This window comes from Heterocephalus glaber, unplaced genomic scaffold (genome assembly GCF_053883595.1).
Source record: "Heterocephalus glaber isolate CG9 unplaced genomic scaffold, H.glaber_assembly_v1.0 deba00001442, whole genome shotgun sequence".
Classification (NCBI taxonomy): Eukaryota; Metazoa; Chordata; class Mammalia; order Rodentia; family Bathyergidae; genus Heterocephalus; species Heterocephalus glaber.
In genome coordinates, this window is record NW_028258296.1 from 7,128,280 (window position 1) to 7,150,605 (window position 22,326).

General features: G+C 38.8%; 1 protein-coding gene across 16 annotated transcripts in view; it reads left to right on the forward strand.

Annotated features, from left to right (window-relative positions):
• Positions 1-22,326, forward strand: part of Lrrc7 (leucine rich repeat containing 7) — a 496,759-nt gene that overhangs the window by 410,302 nt on the left and 64,131 nt on the right. For 8 of the 16 annotated variants that reach the window (XM_087212656.1, XM_087212660.1, XM_087212654.1 and 5 more), the window contains 6 exons: positions 5,392-5,418; positions 6,132-6,243; positions 6,460-6,640; positions 8,259-9,939; positions 13,811-13,951; positions 22,167-22,286. In XM_087212656.1, coding sequence (XP_087068782.1) covers positions 5,392-5,418; positions 6,132-6,243; positions 6,460-6,640; positions 8,259-9,939; positions 13,811-13,951; positions 22,167-22,286 — 2,262 coding nt within the window. Of the gene's footprint in view, positions 1-5,391; positions 5,419-6,131; positions 6,244-6,459; positions 6,641-8,258; positions 9,940-13,810; positions 13,952-15,375; positions 15,501-22,166; positions 22,287-22,326 lie in introns of those variants that run through there. The other 8 variants (XM_087212657.1, XM_087212668.1, XR_015451809.1 and 5 more) reach the window with 7 other exon arrangements.

Consider the following 22,326-nt stretch of genomic DNA (forward strand, 5'->3'; position numbering starts at 1 on the left):
GGGTACAACAAAAGCTCACCTTTCAGCTTTATATTTAATTTTATGGTTTGCCCCACCCCTTTCTTAGTTTTCTACTACTGCTTTTCCCCTTGAAGATAAACTTGACTGGAAATTTCAGTGTTTTCTCCAAAAGCAAGATTCTAAATCTTCTTTCCTAACTTTTAGCCATGCTAACACAAGGAGAAGCTATTGCTGCTTCGTGTATTGTCCTCTGGCCTCAAATTCAAGGCAGCCAAATTAAGGGTCACACTTCATTTTTTCAATGTTTTTATTTAATAAATATCAACAAATCAAGCATCATCACACGTATCATGGAGATTAATCATGTATTCTGTGTTTTGCACGCATATACCATTTAGAGTCATCATTACTTAGTTCCTACTGCCAAGAATGTGGAAAAGGGTATTTTATTATACAGTGCTTCATATATTTAAAAAATAGAGCTTGGCAGGACCAGAAGCAAAAACAGAAAGAAAAGCTAAAGTTAAACAGATTACGTACGAATGCAGCCAAAGCAGGGGGAAAAGGAAAGATAAAGCAGCATTTATCGCTCTCTTTTTATTTGCTGTATCTGTTCCAAGAATTTTAACATATGTTATGCTAACTGGAGAATAGACTCAAGGGGCCATGAGAACAAAAACAGGTTTCTAAGAAGATTTCCCTTTCCTCCTGTTTTCCTTTATGATGCCTTCTGGAGGCTGTATGGTATTTGGATTTTCCAAATGCTCCCCATATGGCTAGCACTTCCTCAACCTTCAAGTTTCAACTGAAAGTCACCACAACAGGATGCCTTTCCTGACCACCCTGACCTGTCACCTCACCCATATATTTATATTAAACAGAAGAAAATCATTTATAGTTACTTTGCCTATTGACTGTGAGTTTCACGAGGGTGGGGACTGTTTTGAACTTGGCTGTCATTGTACAGATAGTCCCTGACTTACGACAGTTGAATTGAGGATTATTCAGCAATATGCATTGTAGAACCAAACTTCCGATTTTGAATTTTCTCCTTTTCCCAGACTGGCAATAAGTGGTGTACTATTGTCTCATGAAACTGGCAGCAGCAGCAAGACACAACTTTCAGCCACAGGATCACAAGGGTAAACAACTGACAGTCCATGAGGCTGTGTTGCTAGGTTATGACGTTTGCTACCAGTAGGTTAGATATATTAGATGCATCGAGTCTTAGTGCTATTGTCAACTTAGGATGAGTTAATTGTGATGTAAGCCAACTGTAAATTGAGGAACATCTGTGTACCCAGGGTTCGTGCTATAGACTAGGAGTATAATATTGTTGACGGAGTTAATGATCAATATAGTCTAGTAGTGTACATGGGTTAACGTGTCTGTCTCTACATCCAGTTAGAAGTTTGTTGAAGTCAAAGACAGTTTCTGACAATTTCTTGATCATTGCCTGCTTTACTTATCCATAGTTTACACCTGTGCCATGAATACACTCTCAGCACATGAATGCCTTGGTGTCATCTATTAGAGACCCAAGACCAAAATAAATATTTAACAGTTCCAATTAAATAGACATAAGTTAATAAAGATGTATATTCTACGAAGTAGTCATTTGGAACATAATACACAGTACACACAAATTGGGGGAGAAAATATTTTTATTCTTTCCTTAAAATAAACAAAACCAAAATATTACTCAATACATGAACATGTTAGCAACTACCTTCTCAAACCTGAAATCATAGTGGGTACCAGAGGCCTAATTTCCATTTCATACTGATTTGCACTGATTACCACTCCAGATGGTCATCAGATGGTCATCAGATAGTCACAAGGATGGTCATCAGAAACGACGTGTGAGCTGTGTTGAAACTGAGCATTGCACAGTGTCTCACTGATGTAAAGTACTGCTTTGTTCCCATTGGATATTTACTGCATCCCATAGTGTCCCTGTGAATTATCAGTGGCACCCATGGGCACCTCAGAACACAGTTTAAGAACAAATGGAAGGGCATTTTTTAAGCCTAGCAGACATGAATTGAAATCTTGGGTCTCCCTTGTTGCCAGTAATGTGACCTTCACAAGTCGTGTCATTAAAACCTTTCTGAGCCTTGGTTTCTTGATCTTTAAAAATAAAGATACTACTAACACACTTTCAGGATTTTGTGGAGATTAAATCAGATGATCATGGAAGAAGGCTAGGGTTGTGAAAATTCCTGATCATTCCTCAAGAGATCGGTGTGCTGCTTCTTGGCCCATCCCCGTTTAATCCTCCGTGGGTCACCACCTGCACACGTGTCCACCTTGTCTCCTATACCCAAAGTCGTTCTGAACCTTCCCCTCCTAGGACACTTAGCCCATTTCCCTCTGTGGAGGAACTGTATCTTTCTCCCAGTAATACAAAACAGTCAACTACCCTTGAAAATTTTCTTAAATTCCCTTTATTAATATGAGACTTACACTCTCAAAAATTCAGAAAAAGCTTCTTTATTTCCCTTTAACTTCTGTCATAGGCTCCCTGTCTATGACAGTAGTGGCCAAGATTTAATTTCAACAGTAGAAAGACATGAGATAAAAAGAAATCTTCCCACTTTCCACCCTTTTATCTCACCACAAGGAAATATAGTTCCGTGTGTGCATTATGGGACTCCTACTAAATCTGACTGTCTCCTAGTAGCTTGCGCCCTTTCCACCCACTGAAATAGTCCCAAGTTGTCAACCTGCCTTTCCAACAAAACTAGATTCCTCTGCCCTCTATAAGATGATTTCTAGGACAAAGCCCATGATTAATTTCTTTCACAGGACAGTTAACTTTGTTCAGGGAAGCCCATTTAGGAGATGAACATTTCTTGGGATAGGTAATACAGTGGACAAGTAATTTATAGAACAGCATCAAGTTAGACAGATCCGAGTTCAAATTCTGGCTCTATCAACTAAGTTTATGACTTGTAACAACTCTGTGCTGCCATTTCCTTAGAACAAAGATAATGATAATTAAAATATTTTTTGTGTGTGTTCAACATGGATTTTTTTATTAATTATATTGGTACATTTAAGGTATACAATATAATGACATTCATCATTGGAAATTGGCACCTTTACATAATCCATCTTGGTTATTTTTTCCCCCTTCCCCTGCCCTCCCTTCAATCCCTCCACCCCTCCCTATCAACAAAGACTTTGTTTTAATTTTTTCATTTTCTCATATTAATTCCATTCCCTTCTTTCTCTGCCCCTACCCCTCGCACTTCCCCTCCCCTTTGCCCCTTTTCTTCCTGTTTCACATTATCTATTGTACCTCTTAGTCCTTATTTACACTTTCAGTTTCTCACACTAGAGAAACTATTCAGTATTTATACATGAGTATCCTATTTATTTCACTTAAAAGTATCACCTCAATTGCATCCATTTAGCTATAAATGTCTCTAGTTTCTTGTTCTTTATGGCTGAGTAGTACTCCATTTTATTAAAAAAAAAAAAAAACACAGACACACATTTTCTTTATCCAGTCTCCAGGTGGTGGGCAATTGGGTTGCTTCCAAGTTAAATAACACATAGTGAAAAGGTTATCTTTTAAATAATTCAGAGAGATAGCACTGGTGGTGTTTAGCCCAGGAGAGCAGCTCCAGACATGTGGTCTATGCTTCGTATCAGAGATCCACTACCACCACCACCACTGCGACTTTGCTCATAAAGATGAGAGAAGCCTTCACCTGGATCCTTGCAAATGTAGCATTCTTTCTGGGAAGCATCATGCTTCTACGTGGAGAATCACAGGATCTGGAGAAAAGACGCCAGTTCAGGATTACTTGATAGCCATTTTCTTTTCCTGGTCACCAGGACTCTTTTTGATTCACAACAGAAGTTCTTGAGCAAAGTCAGAAACTTACATCTGAGTTAGACCACAGCTACCGCCAGAGCTCTGGTCACAGCTGTAGGTAAAAGTTCCATCAGCACAAACTAGATCACTTGAGAACCACAGGTAGGACATAAGGAGAAAAGACTGAAATGATTAGTGATGTTGTGATTTTGTGTTCATACAACTGTTTTATTTCATTGTATCTCTAGTTTGGGGCAGGGTTTTTTTTTCCTTTATTAGAATAAAATTCCTGTACTTGTATTAAATGCCATAAAATTTCTTTATTATTTCATCCAAATCATTTACCTTTAGTTTCATAAAATATTAGTACCAGACATAAATTAGCACTGATTTCTGTTTTCTCTCACCTTGATTTTACTGGTGAATTGAATAAGATCTATAGAAGTACACTAACTTGCCCAAGAAAACCAGACTAGTAAGTCATAAAGCAGGAATAGGAAATAATGAGACACCTTGTAATTGAAATGTTTTGACAAATCAGCATAGTTTGTGCCTTTCACAGTGCTGCTTCTTAAACTTGCATCTCCTTATAAATTTCTCCAAGGATGTACAAAGGCTTTTCTTCTGTATTGTGTCACTTTAAAACTTTTTCACAAGTTTCTTATGCTCAACTTTGAACTTATTTTCAGAATGCATGAAAATACAAATTTCTCTTTTGAGCCCCAGAATTTTCATCAATCCCACACTGTTTCCTATCCCTCTTCAAATCTGATTCTTCATTTGCTGCTCCCTTACCTGAAAGGGGAAGATCGCTGGGCTAGAAGCTGGAGAATTGTGTCCCAGTACTGTGCAGTTTGTATTTGTCTGTGTGAGCCCGCACCTAAGCTGGATCTCAGAATCTTCCTCTAGACAAGGACAGGGTTAGCCTAATGCTCTTGCACTCTTCTTCTATTACAAAAATTAACAAGTATTAGATATACTAATATCTAATAGTTTTTCACAGGCAAATATTTCTATACAAACATGAAAGAGGAAGGAAGGAAGGGAAGGAAGGAAGGAGGGAGGGAGGGAGGGAAGGAAGGAAGGAAGGAAGGAAGAAGGGAAGGGGGGGAGAGAGAGAGGAAGAGAGGAAGAGAGGGAGGAAGAGGAAGGGGAAGGGAAGGGAAGGGAAGGGAAAAACAGAAGTATGTCTCTGCAATACCCAAAGACCTGAGCCTGTCACTACAGGGGTGCTTGGCAACATATAAAATTTATAATAGTTTCTGTCTGTTGATTACACCAACCAATCAAGTATTCAGTGGGTCTTTTTGAATTTCTGGTATTTGTCCTCCAGTATTTTCCTTCTATGACTTAACAAAATATTTCTGAATGTGTTAGTTTAATGTTCCAAACTAATAAGACGCTAACAAATGAAACAGCTGAAAAATTTTTGAACTTAAATTGATACAAAATTTAAGAAAAAGAGATCAAAAAGATAGCTACCATGTATAAATGTCTATCACTACTTATAGGCATGCACGAGACATTTTTATATCTAGAAGAAAAGTGACACTTGCTATTTTGCTTCTCTAATGCTGTCCCACTTCCCGGTTAACTGGAATCAGGATTTGAATTATAGACATTTCAAATCTGTGAGTGTTTTATATATTCTTTTGTCATGATAAAGCAATATTCTTATACCATTGTGGGTCATTACACTCGAGGAATGGATACTAGGATGAATATTTGACAGTCTAAATTGCTCATGAGAAAACTGGAAACTTCAGGGAGATAATCGTGGTAGAACTACAGCAGTGGACAACAGTAAGAATTAAGAGGGACACCAACAGAGCAGGGTTTACAGGACCTCCCAGAGCATTAGTGTGGCAAGGGGTGAAAACATCCATGATACACTTTCCCCCTGGACTCTCAGACAGCTGGCCCTGTAGAAGAACTCTTGTACGTACAAGTGCCATGCGCATGTACGAACTGTACTATTCATGAAGGGCCCGTCCCAGTGCAGTCCTGTGTAAGTGAGTTCTGTCTCATCTCCCCAGCTGGATTGTGAAAGCTCAGAGGGCTACATTTTGTCTTTCTTTGGAAACACCACGGCTCTTTGCACAGTGCCAGGCTTATATAAACAGCATTGGAAAATATGTCTGATGAATAAATGGACTCACTTCAATTAGAAAAAGAAGCCAGAGCTCAACTCAGAGATACATATGGTTCATTTCTCCCCGTGCCCCACTTTGAATTAAATCCTAGAGCCACATCTTTGAATCTGAGCCAGATAAAGATATTGCCATCTTGGTTAACCGTTGTTTAAATGTTTACTTTCCTTGTCCTGTATTATTATATCTCTCAGGATTCTTTTGTTCATCCAGCTAATGAAATGAGGATTGGGGAACTTCACCCTTCATTAGCTGAGAACCCTCTGTACCCACCCAAACTTGTTCTGCTAGGGAAGGAGAAAAAAGGTAACATTGTGATGCTGACGTGCAAAATCCACTGCCAATGCATGTGCATGACGAACCGCCAGTTGTAAATGATGATGTGCCATAGTCTGTAAAAATATTTTACAAATACGCATCTCTAACATGAATCAGTGTGGAATCTGTTTTCATACTTACTTTTCTGTGTTTATAACTGTCATTGGCCCTAGCATTGTAACATGTCTCCCCTTTAAATTTCAGAATCAACTGATGAGTCTGAAGCTGACAAAACTCACTGTCTGAATAACAGTGTTTCCTCAGGCACCTACTCAGACTACTCACCCTCCCAGGCTTCCTCGGGATCCTCTAACACCCGGGTTAAAGTGGGGTCCTTGCAGACAGCAGCTAAAGATGCAGTGCATAATTCTTTGTGGGGTAACAGGTGTGTTTAGAATTCCCACTGTTCTGTTTCCAAATGCTTATTTTCAGCCACTTTTGTTTTAAATGGGATCCTTTAAATATTGGAATTCTATTCAGCCTGAGAGGCACAGAAGACAGAAGGGGCAGGTAAGCAAAGGTGGTGCGCCTGGGCTTTCCGAGAGCAAATGACGCAGCTTACTGGGGAGGCCATTGGGTCGGGGACAGGGCAGATCGACAGGTGACATGACGCTCAGGACCGAAAAGCTTAGCAGTCAGAGGTTGTGTTTGACCAGCACAAGTTTATGAGGCACATGGACATTTTACAATCCAGAATGGTGTCATAAATTAAAATGAGCTGCATTTAAACCACCTATGTGCCTGGCAAGAAGTAAATATGCAAACAATTTTCATGACCATTGTCATCATCATTTTATCACTTCCTGGAGTTAGGATCTATGCCAAGGTCCTTCATCTTCCAAAATGCCTCCTTCTTTGTGGTATCCCCATTTTATAGATGAAAATACAAATGCCACATAGCACAGTGCAATGACTCAGTAGGGCAGTCTTTGCCCTCTTCTAATTTGTTTTGTAATTTGTTGCAACATTTTACACCATAAATAGCAAATAAAAATTGTCCTGTGAAGTAGATAGTCAAAAACTTTGGCTCATACATTAACTGACAGTATTGTCACTCATGGCAATGTTTGCTTTAGTACTTCATGACTAATTATTTCTATTCATCAGTGCCCATGATAAAAACCTTAAAGTTTGTAAAATCGTAATTGTTATATGAGCTGAGATTGAGGTAGGTATTTTTGGAAGATGCCTTCTAAATACATTTTTTTCCAATTAGCAGAAGTATATCAAAGCCTTCGTCTCACTAATGACAGATGTATCATTCCTTATTATTGATGTGCAAGTGGTTTAGAATAAACTGGAAAAATGAGCGTATGCTAGAAATACACTAGAGATGGCCACTGGTGTAAACAGGCCCATAACCTGAAGCCATAATATGACTTACATTCTAGAGAAAGGCCTCAGAGTTGCTCGCCATTCAATGGTATTGAGTGTCTTCAAGACCTAGCCTTATTAAAGACAATTTGGATTCTCTAGATATACCTTGACTTGTTAAGAAAGCACTTTCAGTCCTTAGTTTAGAAAACTATGGAGTCAAAACCTCCAGGGGTGAGTACTAGGAATCTGATGATTCTGATTATCAGTCAGGCTTCAGGACCCTCACTGAAGACATACACATTTCATTCATTCCTTCCTTCCACAAATATGAGTTTATACCTACCGTGTGCTTGACTGTTCTGAGCCTGGACAGAAAATGCTTTCTGCCCTCAAGAGTTTACATTTTAGCAGAGGACACAAGATGGTCGCTATAATAAACTGTCATAGGTAAGTAAATTGTAGACTATGCTAGGAGAGGGCGTTACTAGGAAGAAAGAAAAGTTGGAGCAGGATGTATGTTAGTAGGGGACATGAAATGATGGTATAATATTATCTTAATCATAATTCAGGTGAGGATGAGTGATCAGCTCTGCACAAGATGGTGCCCTGCTTTGCAGTTTGTTCACTTTCTGGCTCTGGACCTACTCGCCTTCATGTCCTGCTTCTTTCCGCCCTTGTGTTCACAGGATAGCACCATCTTTCCCACAGCCTCTGGACGCGAAACCATTACTCAGCCAGCGGGAGGCTGTTCCCACCGGGAATCTGCCACAGCGACCTGACCGGCTCCCCATGAGCGATGCTTTCCCTGACAGCTGGACGGATGGCTCCCACTACGACAACACAGGGTTTGTTGCTGAGGAGCCCACTGCCGAGAATGCCAACAGTAACCCACTCCTGAGCTCGAAGGCGAGAAACGCAGCTCCTCACGGACGCAGGCCTCTGATCCGGCAGGAGAGGATCGTTGGTGTCCCCCTGGAACTAGAGCAGGCCACCCACAGACACACGCCAGAAACAGAAGTGCCTCCTTCCAATCCCTGGCAGAATTGGACCAGAACCCCTAGTCCGTTTGAAGACAGGACCGCTTTTCCCTCCAAATTAGAGACGACCCCCACGACCAGCCCCTTGCCCGAAAGGAAGGAACATATAAAAGAATCTGCGGAAATACCTAGCCCTTTTTCTCCAGGAGTGCCATGGGAGTATCACGACTCCAGTTCCAACAGGAGTCTTGCTAATGTCTTTTCTCAGATCCACTGCCGCCCGGATTCCTCTAAAGGTGTTATTTCCATTAGCAAAAGCACAGAGAGGCTTTCCCCACTTATGAAAGATATCAAGTCCAATAAATTCAAAAAGTCACAGAGCATCGATGAGATTGACATTGGTACCTACAAGGTTTATAACATACCGTTAGAAAACTACGCCTCGGGGAGCGACCACTTAGGAAGCCACGAACGGCCGGACAAGATGCTGGGCCCAGAGCACGGCATGTCCAGCATGTCTCGAAGCCAGTCCGTGCCCATGCTGGACGACGAGATGCTCACTTATGGAAGCAGCAAAGGGGCCCAGCAGCAGAAAGCTTCGATGACCAAGAAAGTCTACCAGTTCGACCAAAGCTTCAACCCCCAAGGAGCTGTGGAGGTGAAAGCTGACAAGAGGATCCCGGGTCCTTTCCAGCACAATTCTGAGTACGTGCCACAGCCCAGCAAAAACCTGGCCAAGGATCTGGTCAGCCCCAGGGCTTACCGGGGCTACCCGCCCATGGAGCAGATGTTTTCCTTCTCCCAGCCGTCTGTCAACGAGGATGCCGTGGTGAATGCCCAGTTCGCCAGCCAGGGCAGCAGGGCAGGCTTCCTGAGGAGGGCCGACTCCCTGGCCAGCTCCACGGAGATGGCCATGTTCCGCAGGGTCAGTGAGCCCCACGAGCTGCCCCCCAGCGATAGGTACGGCAGGCCCGCGTACAGGGGAGGGCTGGATCGCCAGAGCAGCGTGTCAGTGACTGAGGCCCAGTTCCTCAAGAGGAATGGCAGGTATGAAGACGAGCACCCTTCATATCAAGAAGTGAAAGCTCAGGCGGGAAGTTTTCCCGTTAAAAACCTTACCCAGAGGAGGCCATTATCTGCGAGAAGCTACAGTACAGAGAGTTACGGGGCCTCCCAAACCAGGCCAGTTTCAGCTAGGCCTACTATGGCAGCTCTTTTGGAAAAAATACCGTCTGACTATAACTTGGGTAACTATGGTGACAAGCCATCAGATAACAGTGATGTAAAGACGAGGCCTACTCCTGTGAAGGGAGAGGAGAGCTGTGGTAGAATGCCGGCAGACTGGAGACAACAGCTGCTTAGACATATAGAAGCTAGAAGGTTAGACAGGGTATGTTTGGCCTTTCTCTGTAAGAATATCCCTCCTGCCTTTAGTTGTGCGTTATGGGCATTGCTAAGCACGTGTAGTGAAGCATGAACTACATGTATGAATAGATGATCAGCATTTTACTTATCTTGACATTGTGGGGGAAATGGATCCTTATAGTTTTTTTCCTGGTTATTGCTTAATGCTTTCTGAGAATCCCTAACCTGCAAGCAAATTATTTATCAAATTGAGCCTAAGTATTGTTAGTAAAACTTGGACTCTACCATATGGGTTGGTGCTAAAATTGCTTCCTAGCCATGACGGCAAGCCAAATGTCTCTCCGGGGACATGAAACTGTTCTCTAGTGGCCACAGGAGTATGATTTTTATTGAATCTATAAGAAGTGAGTCATTCACCCTTTTCTGCACAGATTCCCTTGTATTAAACTCAGGCATGGTTTGTTTATAGAATTTGCATATACTTACTGCTATGGGACTACTAAAGTTATTACTTCTAATGAGTAATAATCTTCCCAGCAAGAAACAGAAAAATAAAATAAGCAGAGATTAAATGCTCTCCTACACACTATTTTATTTAATAAAATTCCGGACATTCAGAATGTGGGTTTTTATATAGAAGAAAAATGTTTAAATTCAAATCATTCTACAGACAAAAAGAATAGATGGTGTCTTTATGGAGACTACAGATGTACAAATTAGCATGTATATTGTAGTGAAGAAGAGGAAATTAATCGTAATTCAGTTAAAAATTAAGTCATAAAAAGTGTGGAACACACAGTGATTGGACCAGTCTTTTAAAAGTATAAAGCCTAGAATTATTTTTTTGTCGCCTGTTCAAATCTCTCCAAGAGAAGTCTGGTGCTTCATTTGCTAGAACAATTACCAATTTGCCATCACAGCTCAGAATACTTTGTGGCTTTGGTGTGGAGAGCTTTGTGTACTCTGCATGGAATCTTTAAGATCCTTTCCCATGAAACTGAGGCCTTTTGTTCTCATTTTCTAGGTTTGAATGCTCTGTGTAAATTGGGAATCTGGGGAATAATCTGCTGTAGAATGTTTCACTGAATAGCTTTATCATTTTAGTTGGTGTCCTGCAAAAAGCTCAGGCCACTACATTTATTATGTATTTCTTTAATATGGAATTTTGTGTTTTCAGGTTTACTCTACTTAAGCAATTATATTATCTGTAGGCCGTGTCTACATGACAAGAAAACAATTTTTTAGGGAAAGCGTGAGCTGTTAAGTGTGGGTGCGGGTGTCAGTTTCTCAGTGTGGAAATTGGTTCTGCCTTGCAAAATACTTCATCAGAATGTCTGTTTCAAGTAGGTGTGCTCAGTCCCATTGAAGGGACCCTCATCAGAGCCTCATGACTGGCTGTCAGTGGGAGACACCTGCTCGGTTACACCCTCCATGTAGACAGATAACTTGGAGGGCGGAAATATTTGGGGCCAGATAATACAGTACAGTTTGGAAACTCTGGCCTCATGTAGACACGACCATACATAACAGGGTAAGATGAACTAGTCAAGAAAGGCTGTGAGAAGCATATGTACAATGACTAGTGATTTGAGGTGACAGAGGAGCAAGTGGAAACACCGTGAAAATGAAGATAAAGTTCTAAGTTATTTAGCACCATCATTTACTTACTGTTATCCTAGATAAATGTTTCCTCTCCTTTGACCCAACTTTGACAAAACAAGAGTTGGGGGGAGGGGTTGAAAGAATGGGGGAGAGGTATCAGCCGAAGTCAGGAGACCCTGCCTGTCTCAGATGACTAAACGTGAATTCATGTGCATTTTCCCCTACTATGATGACATTTCTCTTTTCCGTTAGTCTCCACTTATCCCGTCTGGTTATAATTCCCTCAGCCTATCATTAATTTTTGGAGCAACTTCAGTGTATATTCACTTTTCTGCCTTTCATTTTTGTTTTGTGGTAATACAGACCAAACCCAGACCTCATGTACACGAGGTAAATAAATGCTCTACCACTAAGCCACACCCCCTGCTCCCAAGATAGTTTCTCATTTAATTCCAACAAGTGAAATTACCATAGAATATTGCTTCAAGCCATCAGATCCTGAAAGCTCTTCCTTCTGTTTTTTCCAAGTAATAGTTTTTCACTCTTTTAATTGAGATACTGAACAATTCAAGCCATCTCTTACTTCAAACTTCCCAGCTATTCAGAAAGATGAATTCAGGGTACTAAAGCACAGATTTATTACATCGAACTGGTTTTGACATACTTGTGCTACTTAACATTCCACCCAAAGTCAGTCTGCACCAGACATGGAGTGCTTCTTTCCCACTGAAACTTAGTTGAACCGTTTGAACTCTGGAAACCAGATAGCTACACTAGAAACTGCAGGATCTTTGTGATTCCACATGGAAGACAACCACTTAGAGATCTGCTCCTTGGATGAGGTTAACAGTCCCGCATAATGCTGGCAGATGATCTCTTTTGACCTTAAAGAGGCAGCCCCAATACAACCCTAGATATAAATGTTGTGTTCTCCTTTAGTTTAATCACAATGCTTATGCCTCACTGTGACTGAGGAATTAAAACATGAACCCACATGTCTGAAGCTGCTACTCTTCTATAGGAGCTGAAAGGGCACTAGATTGAAGAACCCTAAAGAATCATCCAAGTGTCAGATGAGATGCTGAGGATCTTTTTCCCTTTTGGCATGGTGACCACAGAAAAATCTCCATATGAAATAACCAGGAATCCATAACAAATATGATTCGTAGACAAGCACATCATCAGGAGTATCATAATCTTTCAGTGTAGCTCAATGAAACTGTGCTACTAAAATTCATACTTCAGAGATAATGCTCTCAGAATAAAAGAGCTGCCACTGTCAATGCTCGATAATATCCAATTAAGAAAAAAATATACTAAGTTAACATCTGTGGATATTTTTCTCCAAAATAAGAATTACTTAAAAATGCCAAACACTGTTAATGGCTACATTTCCACTGTAGGTTAAAGATTTGTTGATAGGACATTTAAAATGTTTTAATTTTTCACTGAGGTCCTGTAGGAAAAATTTGTCAATCTCTTAGTATAATTTTAGGTACACCTGTTGAAGAGTAGCCGGGATATAAACATCACCACATTATTCTATAAATATGTAGGGAGTATTACATAAGTAACATTAATAATTCACAAAATATGATTACTTTAGTCTCACTGTGCAACTTTTCTACTCTAAAACACAATTTTTAAAAACAGAATAGTTGGATCCACATCCAGCTTATTTAATTGGCATTCCTGAATTAATAAGTAAATTCAATCAAATGAAAGATTAGATTGAATGATTTTTTTTTTTTGGCCAGCAGTTTTTCTGAGTTGCTGTAATTACGCCTCTAGACAGAGTGATCAAAAAATGATTTTGGTTTTAACATTGCAGTGCATTAGTGTAACGCAGAATTAGAAGTTAATATTTGTCTTTCATATGTGTTGGTCTCACAATGAGAAAAAGACCATGAAATTTTATAGCTGATAAGATTTGATCACGTTCTCACTATTTGAATTTATTTTCAAAATTAATAGACTATACAGATGACAATACTTGTCCAAAGTCCCTGCTATTGTGACATATGACAGATGTTGTGCCTTTGAGTTATCAGCAAGTACCAACAGAACGTACTTTCTTTGCTTTCTGTCTTTTCTGTAGTTTTGGATGGTACTCATTATGTGGAAAACTAACACTGTTTACTGTATGCTTCTGTCTGATCGAGTGCATGTGTGAAAATGAAAGTTACTGTTTGCCTGCTTAAAGTTAAATGTTATAAATTTAAACATGTTCATGTAATAATCAGTTTGTGGAGCATGTGTTCACATCCTGTCACATGATTATCTCCTCTACTCAGAATGCTGCTTACAAACACAACACAGTTAACCTTGGCATGCTGCCCTATGGAGGTATTTCAGCAATGCATGCAGGCAGAAGCATGACTTTAAACTTGCAGACTAAGTCTAAATTTGATCATCAAGAACTACCTCTTCAGAAAGTAAGTATGGACTGCCCTACATGTGTCAGCATACCAAAGGTGATTAATGTTGTTTGTTCACTTAATGTATTTAGGCTGTACATACAACCTTGTTTACTGTAGACTCTCATGAGTCCAAAAAGCACAAGGGAAAATAATGTAGAGCCTAAATTCTTAGCTGCTAAATGTATATTTGTAGCTAGACTGATTATCAGGACCATGCTTTTTGGATTGAGCAGGTACATGGCTATTTGTGTTGGTTTAGTTAAGGCTCATTTTTCTTATTACTCATTTTTTCCTCTTTTTTGTTTTCCGTTCTTTTGTATTTAAGGGGGTTTTTTGTTGGGGTTTTTTTTGTTGTTGTTGTTGTTAGCCCTTTCTTCTTTTGGTAATGCACCCTGAAAACAGAGCTGTAAATTATTATCGGATTTCAGTTCATTCCTTTTGAAAAGCCATAGACTCCTAATTACAATGGAAGTTAAATATTGTTGGCATTTCCAAGTGTTTTTTCAGTCTGCTGTCTTCGTGGGGAATACAACACAGAAGTGAAGGAGGAGAAACAAGTTTGTGGCTTAGCCAGCAGCTGTTACTTTTCATAGGTTAATGGGAAGGTAACAAGTTGACACTTCTTAAAATGAAAATGTGGGCACATTTGAAAGGGAATATTTCAAAGAGGAAACATCTTCATTGTCAGAGAAACATTTCTGCTTGTTTTATAAGGCAAAATTGAGAATGCCTATTTCACCTGTTTAAATTGATTATCCTTTTTAAATTTACATTTGGGTGGATACTGATGAATCATTTTCATACAATGTGTCATTATGGCTATATATTAATATAGTCATTAGCTAGTAAGTTTTTATGAAAAAAGTAATGCAATGAGCAATATGAGAATGATAGCGTCCTCCAAACATGTCTTCTTTTTTATAATATTAATGAAAATATGTAACAAATTCTTATCCCAGCCAAATGAGGGTCATAATATCTCAAATTCATGTTTTATTTTCAAATTAGTCTTTAATAACGTTCCCCTAACTCTAGACAGTCTGATTCCCACTGTGAGCAATATTTAAAAACATTGAACAGACATTTACATCCACATCTTTCTCAGCATCCAAAATCTCTTAAAATACAAGAGCGTAAAACCCTAACTAAGCTGAGAACTTTTGAATACTGTTTCACCTGTCTTCAGGCTCCTGTGGCACGACCGCTGATGTGCTGATAACTTTCTCTCCATTGAAAAAAATGAATGTGTGACTTGCAATATTCACCAATGTCAGGAATCCCACAGAGAGTCCCCCTGTGACCAGTTCTAAGGCACCAACTGAGCATCCCTGACCTCAGAACTGGGGGGACCCAGGCACAGGTGGTTCCCGGACAACCCCAGCGTGGCTGTTTTTACCTGAGTCCAGCAACACCGCAACCTGTTCTTTGTGTCCTCTCAGATGCCCACTGCTCCCATCCTCTTTCCTAATGAAACCAGGCTTCAAAAAGGCTTTGAAAATTATCTGCACTAAGGAATAGATGAGCTGGGCCAACTTAAATGAACACCTATCCTAGAGAACGTGAGGTAAATAGAAATCAAACCTTTAAACTAAAATAATGAAATTTCAAAACTCATTGAGCAGCTTGACAAGATCCTGAGGTAGAAGCAGCTACTGCCTGACTCCCTGGAAATTATGACCAGTGCAAACTCCCTTGTTTTGCCTAGTCTTTGGCCCTATTTACTCACTGATCATGGTATAATGGATACATCATGGTATAAATGCATACAGTACCTGAAGGATGCTGAAACAGTGTCGCTCGATGTCTAAGTCATTCTCCGGATATAAATATGTACATCTGTACTGCTGTATTAATTTTCTCATGGGTTTGAGTGCCCTAGAGAATGAATTTGTCATCTATTACTGTAGCTCTGAAATGTCCTGCGACAAAAGTAATGCAGAGTCATCACTGCATACTTTTCAGTCATTCTCTAGCACAGAGCTGACCCATAGGAATTGTCTTTGGAAGTCACATTAAATTGCAAACAAAGAACAATGCAAGGATTGAGAGACTTAATAAATTATCGGTGCGTTATTCCCTACATGAAAAAGAGGAAAAAAGGGGAGGAAGAAGAGGAAGAGGAAGAGGAAGGGATGAAAAAGGCTCACAGGAGGGCCAGTTCTCCATTACCCAAAAGATTTATGATTCAAAATTACCAGTTAAGTGCCAGGCATCTGGGAAAACTTTCCCACCTCAACACCAGCCTACAAACCTTACAAAACATGGGATGGCTTATCAGTTTCTTGAACTGAATTGTTAGTTACAGGCTCTGCTCCTCCCATGGGGTCCAGTCTGAGTCTCCATCTTTTCACTTTGTGCCCAAATATATCCCTCCTGTGGAGCTTTGATTTGAAAATTTGTTTTTTCTACCATTCTTTAGAGTCAAACCTTCTTAAAACGCAGTCTCCCAATCTTCCATTCTTGGCACAGTTGTCCTTTGCTGGCTGGTCCCATGATGTGAGGGAGGTGTAGTTTCCCTGAACTCTTCCTGCCGGGAAAGGAGATAGGCAAAAGCCATTTTCCTTTGACTTAGAAATATATAAACATCTGTTACACTTTTGTCTTGCTACTTGAAATAACAAAAATGAGTGTCTCGGGCACTTAAGTCTTCTTTGCAGCCCCTTACTGCTCATTGGCCATGAGAATTGCACTAAATGTATAAATTTGTAAATATTTCTAGTAAATAAAATTGGCGAAACTGTTCATTCTCCCAGCGATATTCTGGACCTGTCTCTATTATTCATAAAATTCCATACTGATGATGCTGGCTATTTCCAATTAGGTGTTATAAATCACTCTGAGCTGTAGGAGAGAGGAAGCGTGAAGTTTCCCAAGGAATCCAAATGAAAGCTTTCCCCTGTTCCATTCATGGGGTGGTGCTCTTTACTAGGAACAGGCAGGGCTGAAATTAGACCCTGCCCCATCCTCTCTGCTTTCCCGATCTCATATCGAGGCCTCTCATATCCAGGAGGAAGGAAGATCACCTTCTGAATTTCCTCTACAGAACTATCTCTGAGCAAATATGTAATAGACTAATTTGAAGATGTAGCTATTTCTGAATGAGACTAGTACTTATGTAACAAATATATGATGAAAAGGGAAGACACCCCCTGGGTTTGCTATGTATTTAAATATTTCCAAATTTTTTCTCTTTATTACATGTCAGGTCAAGTATTATACACTTTTCATGGGTTAAAAGCTAAATAAGGACTTCATTTTCTATGATCATTTCATGGAATCCTTAAAGTCAATAACATAAATGCCAACAAATACAAGAAAATTAGTTTCATGAATTAATTTCCTTTAATATTTCCATCTACTAATGTTTGTGCTGATTTTCTATAAATTTTCATAGTAGTTATGAACTACAACATTTGGTATATAAATCAGCTGTTCAAAAAATTGTCAACATTTTTATTTTTCTTCTTCCACTCATTCATTTGTTCATTTATCATTTGTTTCCTGCCTTTCCAAAAAGCATTTAAAGCAACTTTCTATGATGTTATTAATGGTTCCATGTGCTTCCTCGGATGTGTTCTACTGTAATTGAGCTTAGCTATTGTCTTGAAGCTTTATGTTATCAGAGAGAAAAACAGCATTGTAAAAAAAAAATGCCACTTCAAACTACCATTTTTATTGTCCAGATGAATGGTAGAATAAATAAATACTTTTATTGGGAGAAAAATGAAGACTAGGTATTATTCAGAACGTGCTGTGTACCCAGTGCCATGAAGTACTTTACATGTGCTTTTTTTCTTGCAACTCATAAAAACCCTCAAAAGGTATATTTTTCTCCATGATGAGGAAACAGACTCATGTGTCACGCAGAAGGTGGCACTTCTATTTTTATGATTTCACTGTACCTGGAATGTAAATCTGACTCTCCTTGGTACCCAAACCTATGCTCTTTCTGCTATATAACAATGCCTTCTGAAATGTTTATAAAACCTTACATCTTCAAAGAACATAACTCATAACCGTCCATAATCCTCCTTCATAGACACTGTAGTCGCACTCATCTTCAAAACAGTCCAAAGAAGTACCTATGGGATTGGAAAACAGCGTACACAAAATAGAACAGACTCCCACAGCACGAGACCCCGACTGTTCCCTGGGTACCAAAGGTACCCACAGGTACAGTGCTTTTAGTTGGCCGAGCCCAGTGACATCGTGATTGCCTTGTGCTTTTCAGATCCACCTGCATTTCCTGTGCTTTCATTCTGCTAAGAAATCTTCTTTGTGGCAGTGCAAGGCCGAGTGTTACAGACCCAGCAAAACCACACGTTACTCTCCAGACTGCTGTAGCCCCAGTCGCTAGCAGGGCTAGGAAAGAGGTCACTGGCCTTTTCGACCTCCCTTCTACAGGTGTCTGGCTCCCCGTAGGAACAGTCTGGTCTCTGCGACACTGGAGACATTTGTCATTTTCTTTCTGTTCTTTTTGATGCATTTCTGTTGCCGTAATATTATACCGTAGAATCTGTTGCTTATTGGCTTATTAGAATCAGACACTGAAATAGATTAATTAGAACTTCAGGAGGGAAGAGACTGAAGTCATGGAAATGTATAGATGAAATAATTGCTTCACAGAGTTTTGCCTGGGAGAAAATGGCCTCACTATCTTTTTTATTAGTTGATAATAGTTGATACTCATCTCACCAGCTTTGAGTTAGAGGAATTCAAATAGCGATATTTGTACCTAAACTATTTTTAAATTTCTAATGTTCTTTTTTACTGGGCCTATGCAGATGACTTGGGATCAGACAGAACCATGATTTGCTATGCATTTATTCACCCTTGTGCCAAGGATTACCTCCTTAATGCCATTTTTTTTCTCCTGCTGAAAGCCAAGCAAGATTTATGCTGTACCTCAGGGCAACTCATGCCTATAATTCCTATCGATTTTGTTGCAGTTTTTATTGGCTACCTATCCCTCAAGAAAGATTCACTTACCTTCTAATTATGAAAAAAGCCTTCAGTCTGTAAACCCACATAAATCCTCAAAGACAGTGGCTAAAATTACCAAAATAATGCTACTACTTATATTGCTGCTTCATCATCATTATAATGAAATGCTGCTTTAAAAATCACTTGGGCTTTGCATTACCACCTTCAGATTGAACCCCACAAAATCCTAATTATTTAGATCTTAGTTCAGCATATATTTCCCTTTGGAATACTTTTTTTTAAAAAGCATGCTGAAAAAATAATAATAATAAGTTCATTGGAAATAGTGCGGGGGCAGATTGTTTTTAACACTTTTTAATTTATGGTAATGCCCTCTATGAACTATGTGCCAATTACTAAACAAAATAGATGTTTATTTTTGTAGGGAATATGCTCCAAGATCTTTGCGAAGTGCCAAATTCTACTTCCAGTCTTATGTAACTTTTCCTGCAAAATGGCAATAAATAGAATCTCAAAAGCACACTGTGTACCCATCGATTAGGAGGCAAGAGCAAGGCTGCTTGATCAGCTAAGCTGACTGACTCGCTTGTGCAAATGCTGTTCATATACCTGCTCACACACATATGCATGGATGTGGAAACACATGCACACATTTACATGTGCAAACAGGCAGTTACAGAGAGATGCATACATTTGTGAACATTTATGTCTCAGCAAAATTAGAAATCACTTCTTTTAATGCATATTCGTGATTATTCAGAGTAGCCAAAATCATAAATGTTAAATGTACAAATGTCAACACTAGACTGGTGCTACATCTGTTCAGCAAGTACTCTATATAACATTACTGCATTTCTTATCAAATATAAAATTTTTGCTTTTTCACCAAATCGCACTGGCCATTTCCTCTATTATTTTGAAATATTAAAGACCTAGAGAACTTAAAATGTAGTACTGCACTGTGAAATTTTTCCACGTATTTTGTCTTTAAATGATTATATGTGATGGTAGGAATAAGACTCAATCTTCAAAGTATCTAAAGAAAATATCAAGAATGTGCTATGAAAAATAATTAAATTAATAACTGAATCTCAGTTTGATAATAAACTTCAACAGCTATAGCTGTTGCTCCTTTTTTTACTTTTTCAGTTGCTCCTTTTATCTTTCATAGAATTTCAATAGCTAAGCAACTGAGTTTATACATATAGGTATACTCTTTTGAGGAAAAACGTGAACACACTACATAATTCTCTTTTCTATCCCCTTCACTACCTCTCAGCATCAATAAATTGCTTTTATGGGCTTTTTATTTCCACAGACTTAAATCCCTCCTACGGTGCCTCATTTAAGAAAAAACAAAATGGCAGATCATTCTGGAAATTAATAAAAGAAATTGCTCTTGGGAAATTCCTTTAATATTGTGATCTAGACAAAGTATCTTTTTAATGTGTCTACATGTTTATGTTTCCTTTCTCCCCTGTAGTACAGAAGAATTGGTGTGATGGTTAATTGTAGTTTTTAAAAGAGAGAGATTAATTTATAAACTAGTGAAGAGCATAGATAGAATTAGGATTTTGATAAAACGAGATTTAACCTTTTTATGACAAAAAGCATTTTGCCCTTCTCAGTTGCTCTCTAACAGTGACTAAGAATCAAGTCTGGATGAAGCAAGCATAGTGGAGGAAATGGAGACACTGATGGGAAGGATGTGGAGAAAAGTGAAGCAAATGTGTGTTATGAATATATCAGTCTTTAAAAAGTAAATGTGAAAGCAGATAAGCAATGAATAGCTACCTAGTTATCTTTAAGTAACATTTCCTTTAAATATGAAACTTACTTAAAATTTGATTTTTCAAAAAACATAAATGAATTTATTACTAATTACTCCAAGACTTTAAATTCACTAACTTTTTCCATTTTATTTTGCTTTCTGATCTGCTTATGAAAAAAATTCATATGGCCAAAGTAAAAAAAAGGATTATTTATTATATCCAGTAAGTCCTAGGAAGACTTGATAGAGTCTCAAAATAAACCCACTTTAAAATATTCCCAACCCAATGCTTTAAAAAAAAATCCATGTGGTCAAAATACAGTTAGTGGTTATGTAATTGGGTTTTAAAAGAGAACCAATCAGGACCACACAGTAGAGCCACAGTAGCCTGACAAGGCTGACAAGTAGCCCCTCTGTGATGCCCCAAGTTCTCCATTCTCCCTCACTAATGCTGGAGGTCACCTCTCACACAGAGGCAGCTGTGCACACGTTCCCAGCAAGGCTGGGTGGTACTAATCCTTCTGAACACGTGCAGAAGATGGCAGCCCCATAAAAGACCCCAGAAAACCAAGCAGAACTTGTTCATCTGAACGCTAAGGGAGGAAAAAGCCCTTGGAAAAAAAACGTTTCCTATGTGTGTGTATACATATATATAGAAGAATGCAAAGAACATGTATATATACATGCACTGTACATACCAGTATACATCTCCACAGGGGAAGCTTTCTGATGGTCTAGGACTGGTATTACTTGCTATTACTCTATTTAGAATAGGAAGTTCTCCTAAATATCCAATATTAGGGATAATAAAGGCCAGGTATTGTTATTTATTAAAAATAAGCAGGAAATCAGCCAAAAATGAAAAAATCTTTGAAGAGCTTAAACTTTATGTATGATATATATAAATTTAGTAATCGGAAGTCATGATTTATTTTTACTGTGATTCTTGTAGCATAATATTTTTGATGTTGGTTTAACCTTTCTCCAAAGCTATCCGTCAGTAGCATCATAGTACTTTGAATCTTGCACTATGCGAGTCTTAATACTGTTTTGGATTAGTGAAAGGCGTATTCTCCCAGAATCATTACAACCTTATGGATTATGGTTTGGAATGTTATAAGTTCCATACTATGGATTACATGGTTTCAGTTTATATTCTAAATGGTAAGATAATACTAAAGAGACAAACTAGGAAAGCTTTAAAATGTTGTCGCTTTTAACAGTTGACTTTATTGCGATTATTTTTATTCAGGTACTATAAACAATTTAAAGTTGTTTTTAAGTCAGCAAATAACTCTAAGATGTTTATTTTATTTGTATTTTTTACTGCTTCCAAAAAACTATAATTGAGAATTTATATTCAGCAGATAGTATCTAATAATATTTTCAGTGAGGATATATTTTTTCTACAATCAAACAAAATTAATTTTACCATAATTATTAGGGGCTCTTTTCAGAGAACTATGATAAACTTCTATGACATCACTAAAGAATGCCATACCATTTTTGCAATAGACCCCGTCCCAGCAAAGCAACATTTTAGACAATGGACAAGAAGATGTGTCTCCTAGTGGCCAATGGAACCCTTACCCCCTTGGGAGGCGGGATGTACCTCCGGACACCGTTACTAAAAAGGTAACCAATTTCAAATTGATGACACAAACCATGAACCTTG